This window comes from Musca autumnalis, unplaced genomic scaffold, assembly GCF_047663935.1.
Source record: "Musca autumnalis isolate F117 unplaced genomic scaffold, ASM4766393v1 scaffold_1, whole genome shotgun sequence".
NCBI classification, from domain to species: Eukaryota; Metazoa; Arthropoda; class Insecta; order Diptera; family Muscidae; genus Musca; species Musca autumnalis.
This window is the reverse complement of record NW_027411644.1, coordinates 155865102-155877551: the sequence shown is the minus strand read 5'-3', so window position 1 is coordinate 155877551 and position 12450 is coordinate 155865102. Positions and strand designations below refer to the sequence as shown.

At 35.8% G+C, this 12450-nt stretch overlaps 1 protein-coding gene and 2 non-coding genes across 3 annotated transcripts in view; 2 read left to right on the top strand and 1 right to left on the bottom strand.

The window, feature by feature from the left end:
- The window catches only part of LOC141390912 (carbonic anhydrase 2-like), a 40585-nt gene that overhangs the window by 22176 nt on the left and 5959 nt on the right, over positions 1-12450 (top strand). Inside the window, exons 2-5 of the mRNA XM_073963846.1 lie at positions 7603-7715; positions 8188-8278; positions 11505-11776; positions 12293-12443. Coding sequence (XP_073819947.1) covers positions 7603-7715; positions 8188-8278; positions 11505-11776; positions 12293-12443 — 627 coding nt within the window. The remainder of the gene's footprint in view (positions 1-7602; positions 7716-8187; positions 8279-11504; positions 11777-12292; positions 12444-12450) is intronic.
- Positions 3762-3833, top strand: TRNAC-GCA (transfer RNA cysteine (anticodon GCA)). The gene has a single exon. It is a non-coding gene; the product is annotated as a tRNA-Cys (tRNA).
- On the bottom strand, positions 4273-4344 carry TRNAC-GCA (transfer RNA cysteine (anticodon GCA)). The gene has a single exon. It is a non-coding gene; the product is annotated as a tRNA-Cys (tRNA).

Below are 12450 nucleotides of genomic sequence, written 5' to 3'. Positions count from 1 at the left end.
GGGACCCCCATCAACATCCAAAATTTCGTGACGATTCTATCAAAATTGCGACCTGTAGCGTGATTACAAGGTTTAGATGGACAGACGGACAGACGGACGGACTGACGGACGGACACACATAGCCAGATCGACTCAGCTCGTCGAGACATTCATTTTGGTATATATAAGTATGGGTCTACGACCATTATTTCGATGCGTTACAAACTTTTTGGCCAAAACCAACTTATAATACCCTCCCCACATAGTGGTGTAGGGTATAAAAATTCAATCAAAAACCACTTTTTGCAAGTGTCCGATTTAACGCAGAAATCGCAATATATTCTTGACCAGCATAAAATTCTAAGTCGATATAACCATCTCCACCAAAATACATAATAATAATTAAAATCGCAAAAAAAAAAAAAAAAAAAAAAAATGAAAAGTTGTGTTCTATTAGCGGCTTTTGCGACATCTTCGTTATTTGACCACCTACGACAACCTACGTAACATCGTGGCAAAGGTGATATTTTCTACTTACATCAGCAGGTTTTTCTTTTGATATACCCCTTTTAGAAGCAGAGATATTCGCTTTGAAATAAAACGTTGACTTTTTCACCAAATAAGTTTTTTGCCCATTCCGACCTCTGAATATTATCCGACCATCACCAAAATCAATAGGCTTCTTCCCCTCCGGGACCCCCATCAACATCCAAAATTTCGTGACGATTCTATCAAAATTGCGACCTGTAGCGTGATTACAAGGTTTAGATGGACAGACGGACAGACGGACGGACTGACGGACGGACACACATAGCCAGATCGACTCAGCTCGTCGAGACATTCATTTTGGTATATATAAGTATGGGTCTACGACCATTATTTCGATGCGTTACAAACTTTTTGGCCAAAACCAACTTATAATACCCTCCCCACATAGTGGTGTAGGGTATAAAAATTCAATCAAAAACCACTTTTTGCAAGTGTCCGATTTAACGCAGAAATCGCAATATATTCTTGACCAGCATAAAATTCTAAGTCGATATAACCATCTCCACCAAAATACAGATCGCAATATATAAGATAAAGCTTTACAATTTAGGTACACAAGTTTCTATTATTGCTAGGATGTTTGGTATATAGCCCCCATAGAACGTCACCTTGGATTTTCGGTATTTTCAAGGTTTTCATACCGAAATGCTGAAATTTGGTAGCTAGTACTCATTGGGGGTAACAAATTCTCTACCTGAAATTTGTCGGTATAGGTCCACGTTTTCATATAGCCCCCATAGAACGGTACCTCCCGATTTTCAGTATTTTGAGTTTGTGGCCTCGAAATGGTTGAAAGTTAGGATATAAAACTTTCCACATGAAATTTGTTGGAATAGGTCCACGTCTTTATATAGCCCCCATAGAAAGGTACCTCCCGATTTTGAATATTTTGAAGGTTGTGGCCTAAATATTTAACCGAAATGGCTGAAATTTCGTTCATATATGCTTCGTTGGGGGTATAAAACTTTCCATCTGAAATTTGTCACTATAAGTCCACGTCTTCATATAGCCGCCATAGAACGGTACCTCCCGATTTTACGTATTTTAAAGGTTGTGATCTCAATATCCCACCGAAATGGCTGAAATTTGGTACTTAGTCTTCGCTGGGGTTATACAACTTTCCATCTGTAACATAGCGGTATAGGTCTACGTCTTCATATAGCCCCCATAGAGGGGTATCTCCCGATTTTCGGTATTTTGATTCAAAATCAAATTCAAAATTTTTGAACGTTGTGGTTTCAATATCCCACCGAAATAGCTATGTTGTATTTAGTCTACGTTGGGGGTGAAAAAAATTTCCGGTACCTCCCGATTTTCGGTATTTTGAAGGTTGTGAACTCAATATCCCACCGAAATAGCTGAAATTTGGTATTTTGTTTTTGTTCCATTCGAATTTCGGATAGCTTGAAAACGCTGAAGGTCTAGGTAGGTACATAAGCGGTTGGCTTTCTTGCTCCGTTTCATTTCTGGTAAAAGAATAAAAAGAAAAGGGCGACCTAGTTGGAAATTGGGTAGATATTCTTTATTATTTTATCAAAAAATGAAGCGGAAGGCCTTGACGTCTGCCAATTGCAAGATATGAGTTGTATTAAGCGGTAGGGCGTATAATTCGGTTATTATCGCTCAATTTCATTGGTGTTCCTCAACCTATAATTGGAAAAACAACCATTGCCATTTGCCGAAAACAATAAAGGGCTAAGTACATAAGCTGTCTCGCGTGCTTACCTTGCTTGCTTCTGATAAAAGAATAAAAGAGAAAAGGGCAACATAGTTCTTTATTCTTTTATTTTATGTTTATGTCAGAAATGAAGCAAGGCAAGCAGGCGAGGCAGCTTATGTACCCAGGCCTTAACACTGTAACATTTTTCTTTTCGTTCCCTTTTTGGATAAAGTTCACATTTCTATAACCTTTTGGGGATACAATTTTTCCAGTTTTTGGACAAATTAAAACTGGTTCCATCACCATTAAAATACTGGCTGAATAGGCAATAATATCGATACCAGTGCGTTCCCCTAGGAATTCGTATACAATTATTTTCTTAAGTTATTACTCGTATGGCTCTATCTTTAGTAATTCATTCGGATTCTCGAAGGCTTATATCAGGATGTCGTTTTAAAAATGAGTAGCTCTGTTATCCTATTTAATGATTTCATGTACGGTGTTCAGCAATTCGTCGATTTTAAGTGGAAACCCACACTTTGCCAAATCGTGGCTGTAATTTTTTTAACTGTTCTTCTTCCATCGTCCTTGGACGCTCAGGAACTCGACCACTTAGTTCGTTCTGCAATTTTGCCCTTGTAACTCCATACTATTTAGTTTTGTATATTCTTAGTTATTACAGTTTAAATATAAAAACTGCCGACTATTACGAAGACCACTTACCCTGTACAAAATTATAATTATTATTTTGTCCAGAGTTAGGGTTTAGTGCGCGGATTGTAATTTTTATGTATAGTTTTTATGGGGGCGGGTGCGGTTACACAGTTATTTTGTAGACAATTTACGAAACTACAACCTTTACTTTAGCCGGCTTTTGATAATATACCGTTTTTTGAGAAAAATCCAAAGAACTGAACAAGAAGACCTTAAAAATTGGCTTTTGACCCCGAATAACTTTTTATGCAAACATAGGATCGATGAAGAGTTTTAGGACATTACATCGAATGGCAAACCCTAGCTCTCCGCCAAAATTCAGCTGTATGAGAATTTTGGCTATTTCCCATTTCATTTTTATTTTGACTGGACTATAATTATTCTACGATAATTTTAATTTTTTGTAATGTTTATATGTAAATGTCATATGACATGAAATTTTCCATCGTTATATATTCGCTAATATGTGTAATATTGGAGATTTTCCTTACGCCATTTACTATGTGCGTCCACACCAGCAAAAATGTAAAAAAACTACGTCTCCACATTGCCTCCGTGGCTAAATATGGAATGTTTTTATTTCGTGTCATATGACATTGATAGATAGTGTAAACTACCTCTAACTTTTCTTGTGCAAAAAATAAATGTTCTGATGTCGAGCTATTTTCGTGTTTTATTTTTTGATTATTTTTACTGTGGGATTGTTCGTTCGTCTTTGTTTTTCAACGAACGGGTTAATGTTTTGTTGTTATCACAGATGTTAAGTGTGCGTGTGTGTGTTTATTTTTAGCACTAGCAATCGTTGTCTAGAACTGTTGATATGCTGTTTGTATACCACATTGAGCACATCAGTAAATGTGGGGATATAGCTCAGTGGTAGAGCATTCGACTGCAGATCGAGAGGTCCCCGGTTCAAACCCGGGTGTCCCCTAATATTTTTTGTTTTTTTTTTTATTGAAAAATTATTTTTAATATATTTGAAAGAAAAAAGAAAATCTTATAAAAAAAGAACAGCTACATATGTACGTAGATGTTGGATAAAATAATTATTCGTGTGGATACTTTTCACTGTGAGGTAGTATTGTTTTATCTAAATTTACCTGATTTTTGCTCATTTTATTTTATTAATTTAAGTAATTTATTTAAAAATTTAAAAAAACAACGAAATCATTTTTATTAATTTACTGTTGGCAATCGCAGTTTTAATGAATGAAACTGACGAGTATACTTTTCACTAGGAATACACACACATCCGACGTCTTAAAAGAAGTACTAACTGTAATTATTTTGATAAAAATGTTCATATATTTTGCGTCTTCTTTCAAATATGTCAAAAATATTTTTTCAATAAAAAAAAAACAAAAAATATTAGGGGACACCCGGGTTTGAACCGGGGACCTCTCGATCTGCAGTCGAATGCTCTACCACTGAGCTATATCCCCATGATGTTGCCGCTTACAATAATCGAATAAGAAATCAATATTTTATTGTTTGACATAACGCATGCGTTGATAAGAACTCTCCCACACAATACATTAGGTTGGAATGGAATTCTATCCACAAAGCTTGATGAATGTACTCGTACATACATAGCTACATATATTTTAGTAAGCTTTTGAGGGTTGATGAAATGGAAAAGTTTTGTTGATTAACAACGAAAGTGTATGTAGCTTTTGGTGGCAACATAAAATATAAAAAGGTTGGAAACTTTGATCTAAAGTACGTCAAATCCATCCATTGGGTATATGTACCTCAAATAAATCTTTAAAATAAGGTTAACCCGACAAAAACCTCTAATGTAAAAATGACATTTGTTTGATTTAACTTCTGTATTACGATTGAATGTTCTCGATAATTTATTTTGGTTGAAATGTGGTCAAATGTGACATAATTCTATTATTACTTTTTGCATGTCATTTTAATATGTATACGTATGTATGTTGGAAATCAAAATTTTGTTTATTTGTTGCTATTTTAAAACATAAACCACCGTTGGGTAGTTTGCTATAAAGAAATACACATTAGGTAGTTCTTAAAACATTTCAAATCACAACTGACGATAAGAAATTCAACCGTCATTGAAAGGAAAGTTATTTTTATTAGCCAGAGATTGATTTCGTGATAAATTTGTTGCAATAAATTAGCGTGATTTTTCATTTAACATTTTTTTTTGGTATTTTCTGCGATAAGATTTTGATTTCAATTTTCGATTAGAAGCTAATGAGTGTCTATCTTTATTTATGATTTCGAATTGGTTCAAATAGTTTGGAAGCTATTATTTTTTGTGAAATAAGACCGCCGAAAGACTTTGTACTTTGCAATGCAAACAAATTAAAAAAAAAAATACGGTAAAAAGTACGAAATCCTGAAATCAAAATACCAATTGTCTTTAGAAGGTAGAAGTGGTAGAAGTGGCCGTTATGTAAATTAAGTTTTCAGAATTTAATAGGGTCTACCAATGAAATAATAGGTTTGTCTGGTGACCCCAAAATTTGTAACAATTTGTACCAATTGTTGCGGAAGTGTCTGTTAACACAAAAATCCAGAAAAAGAGAGAAAATTCGAGATAAATGTCTATCTCGATTTGACAGTTCTTTTACTCAGAGTTTACAAATTCTTACTGGACAAATTTCTTCTTTCAACCACTTGCAACTCTTCTTCTCCCTGAAAACAATCAATCACCTGTTTTTAATTATTCGGTCAATTATGTTTGTGCAAATTGAAAACAATTTTATTGTGGAAAAAAGCAAGTCAATTGTTTTGTTGTTTTGGAGCAGGGGTGCTCAGAATAGTTCGTGTATTAGTAGTGGTAAGACACTCTCCCCATTACAAAGCAATGGCAAATGAGAAATAAAGAGAGAATACGTGTGGTTTGTTTTTAAGTAAGAAAGTGATCACCAATGTTTTGGAGAACCAAGTTGCAAAATGGAACATTTTTTTCGTGTCATTTAGTTTTTTATTTTAAATAAAATACAACATTTTTGTTTGTTTGGTTCCTTCAATGGCGGAATATTTGTTCTGTTTTGGCAAATCAGCTGATTCCTTACTGTTTTTTGCAATGAAGGTGTCTGTTTACTTTTTACATTTTTCTTGCAAAAGAGAATAAAAACTCCTTACTCTCCGAGAAAGTTCTTGGTGGACAATTTTTGCTGGGAAAGTAACCACACGGACCTGACAAAACAAAAATAAAAACAGCGTAATGAAGAAAGAATATTGAATTTTTACCATATAGCTGTGCTATATGTCGCATTTTTCTCTTCGGAAGCAGTGTCACACTCTTGGTCATATCATGGATTTCTTGGGAGAGGTTTCTGGTATCTATCTGCATAGAGTGGGCACTACTTTGTCACTGTGCTGGGGTCTAATTCTCGCATACGTGATCGAGTTATTTCGGTCGATATTTTCAGTATTTAGATCAGCATCCGGCAAAAAGGGGCACACGTGCCCTTGATGAGAATAACAACAGAACAACCACCACTCAGTCTTTGTTCAGAAGTCAATGAAGAAGGTTCTGCTGTCGCTTTTTTCAATGATTTTTAATTTCAGCAATGCATTAACGCACACGCTGTTTGTGGAGAGAGCGAGAGAGTGTCGTATGCGTGAGGCCACAAACAATGCGTTTGGATTAGTGCCGATACCTGATTTAGATTACTCAGTAATCATTACTGCATCCGAATACACTGCATTCGAATACACTTTCGAGTGGAATCTTGGGAGTTTGTGCCCGCAACAAATTTGCTTTCGAAACGATTATTTTTGTGGCATAAAATGAACTTAAAGTGGGGTACACACGATCAGTTTTGACTGTCAGTTTTGCTTAAATAATGGGATGCTTGCCAGTGTGGCCGCTAATTTTTGTTAGTCAACAGGCAACCACAAAATATTGTGTGTCTATTCGTACTTTATTTGCTACGTTTAATCAGGTACGTGCTTTTTATGCAGCAAGGTGGTAATCCTGGTCTATGTTTGCTCCTCGGAACGATCGTACATTCAACACGCTTAATTAACGTCTTCCATCTATCTCAATGTGATCAATTTGATTTCTTGTTTTCTGGTCTGAAGTCAGCTAAGTCAGGTACCCTTATGAATGTGGTGCTGACTCATTCCATTGTCAGATGTATCACGGTGGAGAATGTGGAGACTGAATTTCCCGCCTTGTACTTTTCAAGTACATCTGTCAATGAGTACACTGCGCCTTCTCTAAAAAGAGTGCGAAAATTCCAGGTTCAGATCATGATCCTTAATACGTCAACTTCGAAGGGTTTGTTTTTCTTTGCCTTTGTTTTTTCTAGCATGTTGCTTTTTGGAGGGATAGGTTACTAGCCCAACGCCCAATCCAAGTTTTTAACGTTTTTACGGGTGAACGCTCGGCACATGTTAGCTCACTAGCTTTAACGGGTGTTAAAGACAACTCCCCAGGTAACGCCACTGTGAAATCAGGGGCTTTGCCATCTTAAAGCTTGTCAGGACCGTTGCTTGCTATCTCTCATCCCCCACGTCACCCCAATTAATTAAAGAAGTTGTACAAGTATAATTTTGGTTGAACTGAAATATTTTTTTTATTATTTTTTGAAACAAAAATGTATTTTGACAGCAAGAGAAGCCATCAGCTGCACTTACAAGGTCACCTTGTTATTGCATCATGTACATGAGTATAGTTTTTCAATATTAAATAATTTCTCTTTTTATTTCCATTTCAGTTACATTTGCCAACTTGTTTGGTTACTCTGAACCAAATCAAAGGCGTTGGTCTAGACGTCATGGCCACTGTGCTGGAAAAACACAGTCTCCCATTGCATTGCATGGTTCAAAGGTGAGTCGAACGTTTGGGAATTTACAAACATATGTACATTAGGGCGGCCCAAAAAACGACAAAGTTTTTATTTGAAAGGCCTACCCCCTAAATGTATTCTATTTGATTCAAAAACCTTATATATGAAATTTTATGGCGATCAGTTAACTTTAATCCGTGTCAGCAAAATCCGATCCGATTTTCACAATATTTTGTAGGATTCGCTTTTTAGCCACAACATCATTGTTCATCAATTGGACCATAATATACCTGTGGCCCCGTACACTTTACTACGTAAACCGATAGCCTTAAAATTTCATATATAAGTATTTGGGTCAAAAATTTTAGGGTAGGCGTTTCAAAAAAAACCTTTGTCGTTTTTTGGCCGCCCTAATGTACATATGAAGTTAGATCAAAGATTTTAAGAATATGTCGTATGGGAATATATGTACATATGTATGCATACAATGTTAATTTGTTGTTTCTTTCACAGTCCATACCACTACATATGCCAGCTGTCGACATGATTGGATATCACAATTTATTGCCATATCCTTTGAAATTAATGAATAATGGTCATACAGGTACGTACATATATATTATGACATTTTTATATTTCCATTAAATTCTAAAATCTTATTCTTCTCACTACGCCATATGATTAATTTTTACACACTTTTTACACCCTACACCATAGTATGGAGGGTATATTTAGTTTGTTTTTGTGTTTGTAACACACCGTACTACTCATTTGCTACCATATAAAGTATATATACATATATATATATATTCTTGATCAGGATAAAATTCTAAGATCTAGCCACGTCTGTACGTTGTTGTAATCAATCGAGAGTCCCCAATAATTGAGATAGAAGGCTAGAATTTGAACCCGAGTGTCTTTTTCCATGGGTAGGTCAAGTTCGAAGATGAGCTATTTAGGTCCACGTTTTGGTAAAGCCCAATATAACGGTACCACCCGATTTAAGGTATTTTGAGGATTTTAGCTATATTTTTTGACCGAACTATCTGAAATTTGACATTTGAGGTTCCCAAGAGCCAAGAAATTTGTCGAGATAGGTCCACGTTTTGCTATAGCCCCTATATAGCTCATCAAATTTGAAGATGGGCTATATAGGTCCACGTTTTGGTGCAGCCCCCATATAACCGTAACACCCGATTTAAGATATTTTGAGGATTTTAGCTACATTTTTGATCGAACTAGCTGAAATTTGACATTTGAAGTTTGCAAAAAATTTCTTCACTAAAAATGTACAAGATAGGTCAACGTTTTGGTATAGCCCCCATATATTTAAGGTATGATGGTTTAAGGTATTTTGCGAATTTTATCTACATTTGCCTCCCAAGTGGGCTCCAATTTGGCAATTGGTGTTTCAAAAGGTCAAAAAAACTTCTGCACCAAAAATGGTGGACATAGGTCCATGTTTTGATATAGCCCCCATATAACGGTACCCCCCGATTTTCGGTATTTTGAGGATTTTAACTAAAATTTTTAGTAATTTGATTCTTGAGTTTCTCTGTGATCACGAAACTTCCCCACAAAAAATCGTCAACATAGGTCCACGTTTTGAAATAGTCCCCATACAACAACACCTTCTGATTTTCGCGATTTCGAGGAGTTTAGCTAAAACTTTTAACCGAACTAGCTGTAATTTGACATTTGAGTTTCTCTGTGATCACGAAACTTCCCCACAAAAAATCGTCAACATAGGTCCATGTTTTGATATAGTCCCCATATAACGGTACCTTCCGATTTTCGCGATTTCGAGGAGTTTAGCTAAAATTTTTAACCGAACTATCTGTAATTTGATATTTGAGATTCTACGTGGTCACGAAACTTCTTCACCAAAAATTGTCATCATTTGGTATGGCCCCCATATAAAGGTACCTGCCGATTTAATGTATTTTGAGGATTTTAGCTACAATTTTTAACTGAACTATCTGTAATTTGATACTTAAGTTTATATGTGATCGTCAACATAGGTCCATGTTTTGGTATAGCCCCTATTTAACGGTACCTTCCGATTTTCGGCATTTTGTATATTTTAGCTACCTTTTTTGACGGTAGCAGTTCCCAGTGGTGACAAAACTTCTCCACCAAAAATTGTCAACATAGGTTTCTACGGATTTTCGGAATTTTGAGGATTTTAGCTACATTTTTTGACCAAACTACCTGTAATTTGATATTTTCGGTTCCTCCACCAAAAATTGTCAACAACAGTTTGAGGTTCCCTGTGGTCCCAAAACTACTCGACCAAAAATGTTCAACATAGGTCCATGTTTCGGCATAGCCGCCATTTAACGGTACATCCTGATTTTCGGTACTTTGAGAATTTTAGCTACACATTTTAACCAAACTAGCTGTAGTTTACTACTGGAGGTTCACAGTGGTCAAAAAATTGTTCAATCAAAAATTATCAACATAGGCCCAGGGTTTGGTATAGCCCCCAGTATAATGGTACCTCCCGATTTTCTGTATTTTTAGCTACATTGTTTGGCGGAATTACCCGTAATTTGACATTTGAGATTCGCAGTGGTCTCACTAATTTTTTTTCAAAATAGTTCTACTTGTTGGTATAGGCCCCATCTAAGCGTACCTTCAGCTTTTCTGTACTTTGCGGATTTTAGCTGTATTTACTGACCGTGATTTGACATTTGAAGCTTATATTGGTCACAACACTTCTCCGCCAAGTTGTTAATATAGATAGGTCCATGTTTTAGTATAGGTCCCATATAACGGTACCTCATGATTTTCGGTATTTTGAGGGTTTTGGTAACATTTTTTGACGGAACTAGTCATAGTCATAGGTCCGCGTATTCGTATAGCCCCCATATAGCGCTACCTCCCGATTGTGTGCGATACTACCTGTAATTTGGCATTTGAGGTTCCCTGCAGCCACAAGACTTTTTCACCAAAAATTGTCAACATAGGTCCACACTTTGATATAGCCCCCATATAAAGGTACCATCTGATTGAACACATTTTTTATACCCTGCACCATAGGATGGGGGTATATTAAGTTTGTCATTCCGTTTGTAACTACTCGAAATAATCATTGTAGACCCCACAAAGTATATATATTCTTGATCAGCGTGCAATTCTACATCGATATAGCCATGTCCGTCCGTCTGTCCGTCTGTGGAAATCACTCTAGCGTCCAAACGGATTGACGTAGGTGGATGAAATTTTGGGAAAATCTATTATATGTACGTAGAACTTTTGGTATTGAAAGCGGGCTATATAGGTCCACGCTTTCGTGTAGCCCCCATACAAAATGAGGGGTGACGCGTCGTCGTTTTAAGGAATTTTTAAGATATTTGTCCTATTTTAACACCGAGATGGCTGAAATTTGGTATTTAGTCTTCGTTGAGGGTATAAAACTTTTCCCCCAGAAATTTGTAGGTATAGGTCCACGCCTTTATATAGCCCCCATAGAACGATACCTTCCTATTTTCGGTGTTTTGAAGGTTGTGGCCACAATAATCCATCGATATGGCTGAAATTTGTGGTGGAGGGTATAACAAGTTCGGCCCGACCGAACTTAACGCTTTTCCTACTTGTTTTAGAATAGATAATTTAGACATTGGAGGTATCCGTTGGACAGGAAAGGAAACAAATTATTTCATTTTAGTTAACAATATTTTATGGTGGAGGGTATTAAAAGTTTGGCCCGGTCAAACTTAACGACTTTTTACTTGTTTCTTGTTCACATTTCTCGTCATCTTTCAATTAATGTTCTACATATTCATGTATTCGTATGTACCTACCTAATTCTTCTTAAATCTCCACAGTATCAATTTCAATTCCCAAATTGGATGATGAGGCCAAAGACAACGGTGAATTTATGCCATACATACGGGGCGCAAAGCTGCCAGGTGAATTTGAGGTGGAAAGTGTTCACTTCCATTGGGGCGATAAGAACAATCGCGGCGCGGAGCATGTTGTGAATGACATTCGTTATACGATGGAAATGCATATTGTGCATCGCAACAAGAAGTACAAAACTTTGTCAGAGGCCTTGGACTATGCCGATGGAGGTGCTGTATTGGGTTTCTTCTTTAATGTAAGTAAAGAATGGAAGGAAGAAAAAAAAAACGATAAAAAGAATTTGTGTACAGCATAAAGAACGCTGTTCGTTTGAAAATTTAATAAAAAACTTTCGTGGTTTTAAAGTAAAAGTTTGTAATAATTAAATTTCCGACTTAAATTTAATGTTAAGTTTTTTACTATGATTTGAGTTAAACTAGTTTAGTGGACTTTTGCTCTAAGACGATTCGAATTCAAATTCGTTCGAATATGAATTCCAAATTTCTATTGTTGTAGCAAATTCTTGTTTTATTGATTAAAATATCATTTAAATATTTTTCAAGAAAACGTAAGTTTGGGTGTAGTTCCCAGTTAAATAAATGTCAATTCAGTTTCAATTACCTATTTGCAATAGTTTACAATAACAATAAATGTGTTCAATTACTTAGTTCATAATTGCTTTATAACTTCTTTTGTATTTCACTTCCTAATAAAAATGATATTTTTCTTTTCTTTTTTTATTCTTTAAAAAATCATTTAATAAAATCAACAGTTGGACGAGGACGACAACAATGGATTGCAAACAATAAATCGTCATTTACACTTGATTCCGGAAGCCAATAATGAGGTGACCTTGAATGTGACACTCTCATTGGCATCTATCATCAATGGCGTTGATATCGACAAGTTTTACACATACAAAGGTAAGTA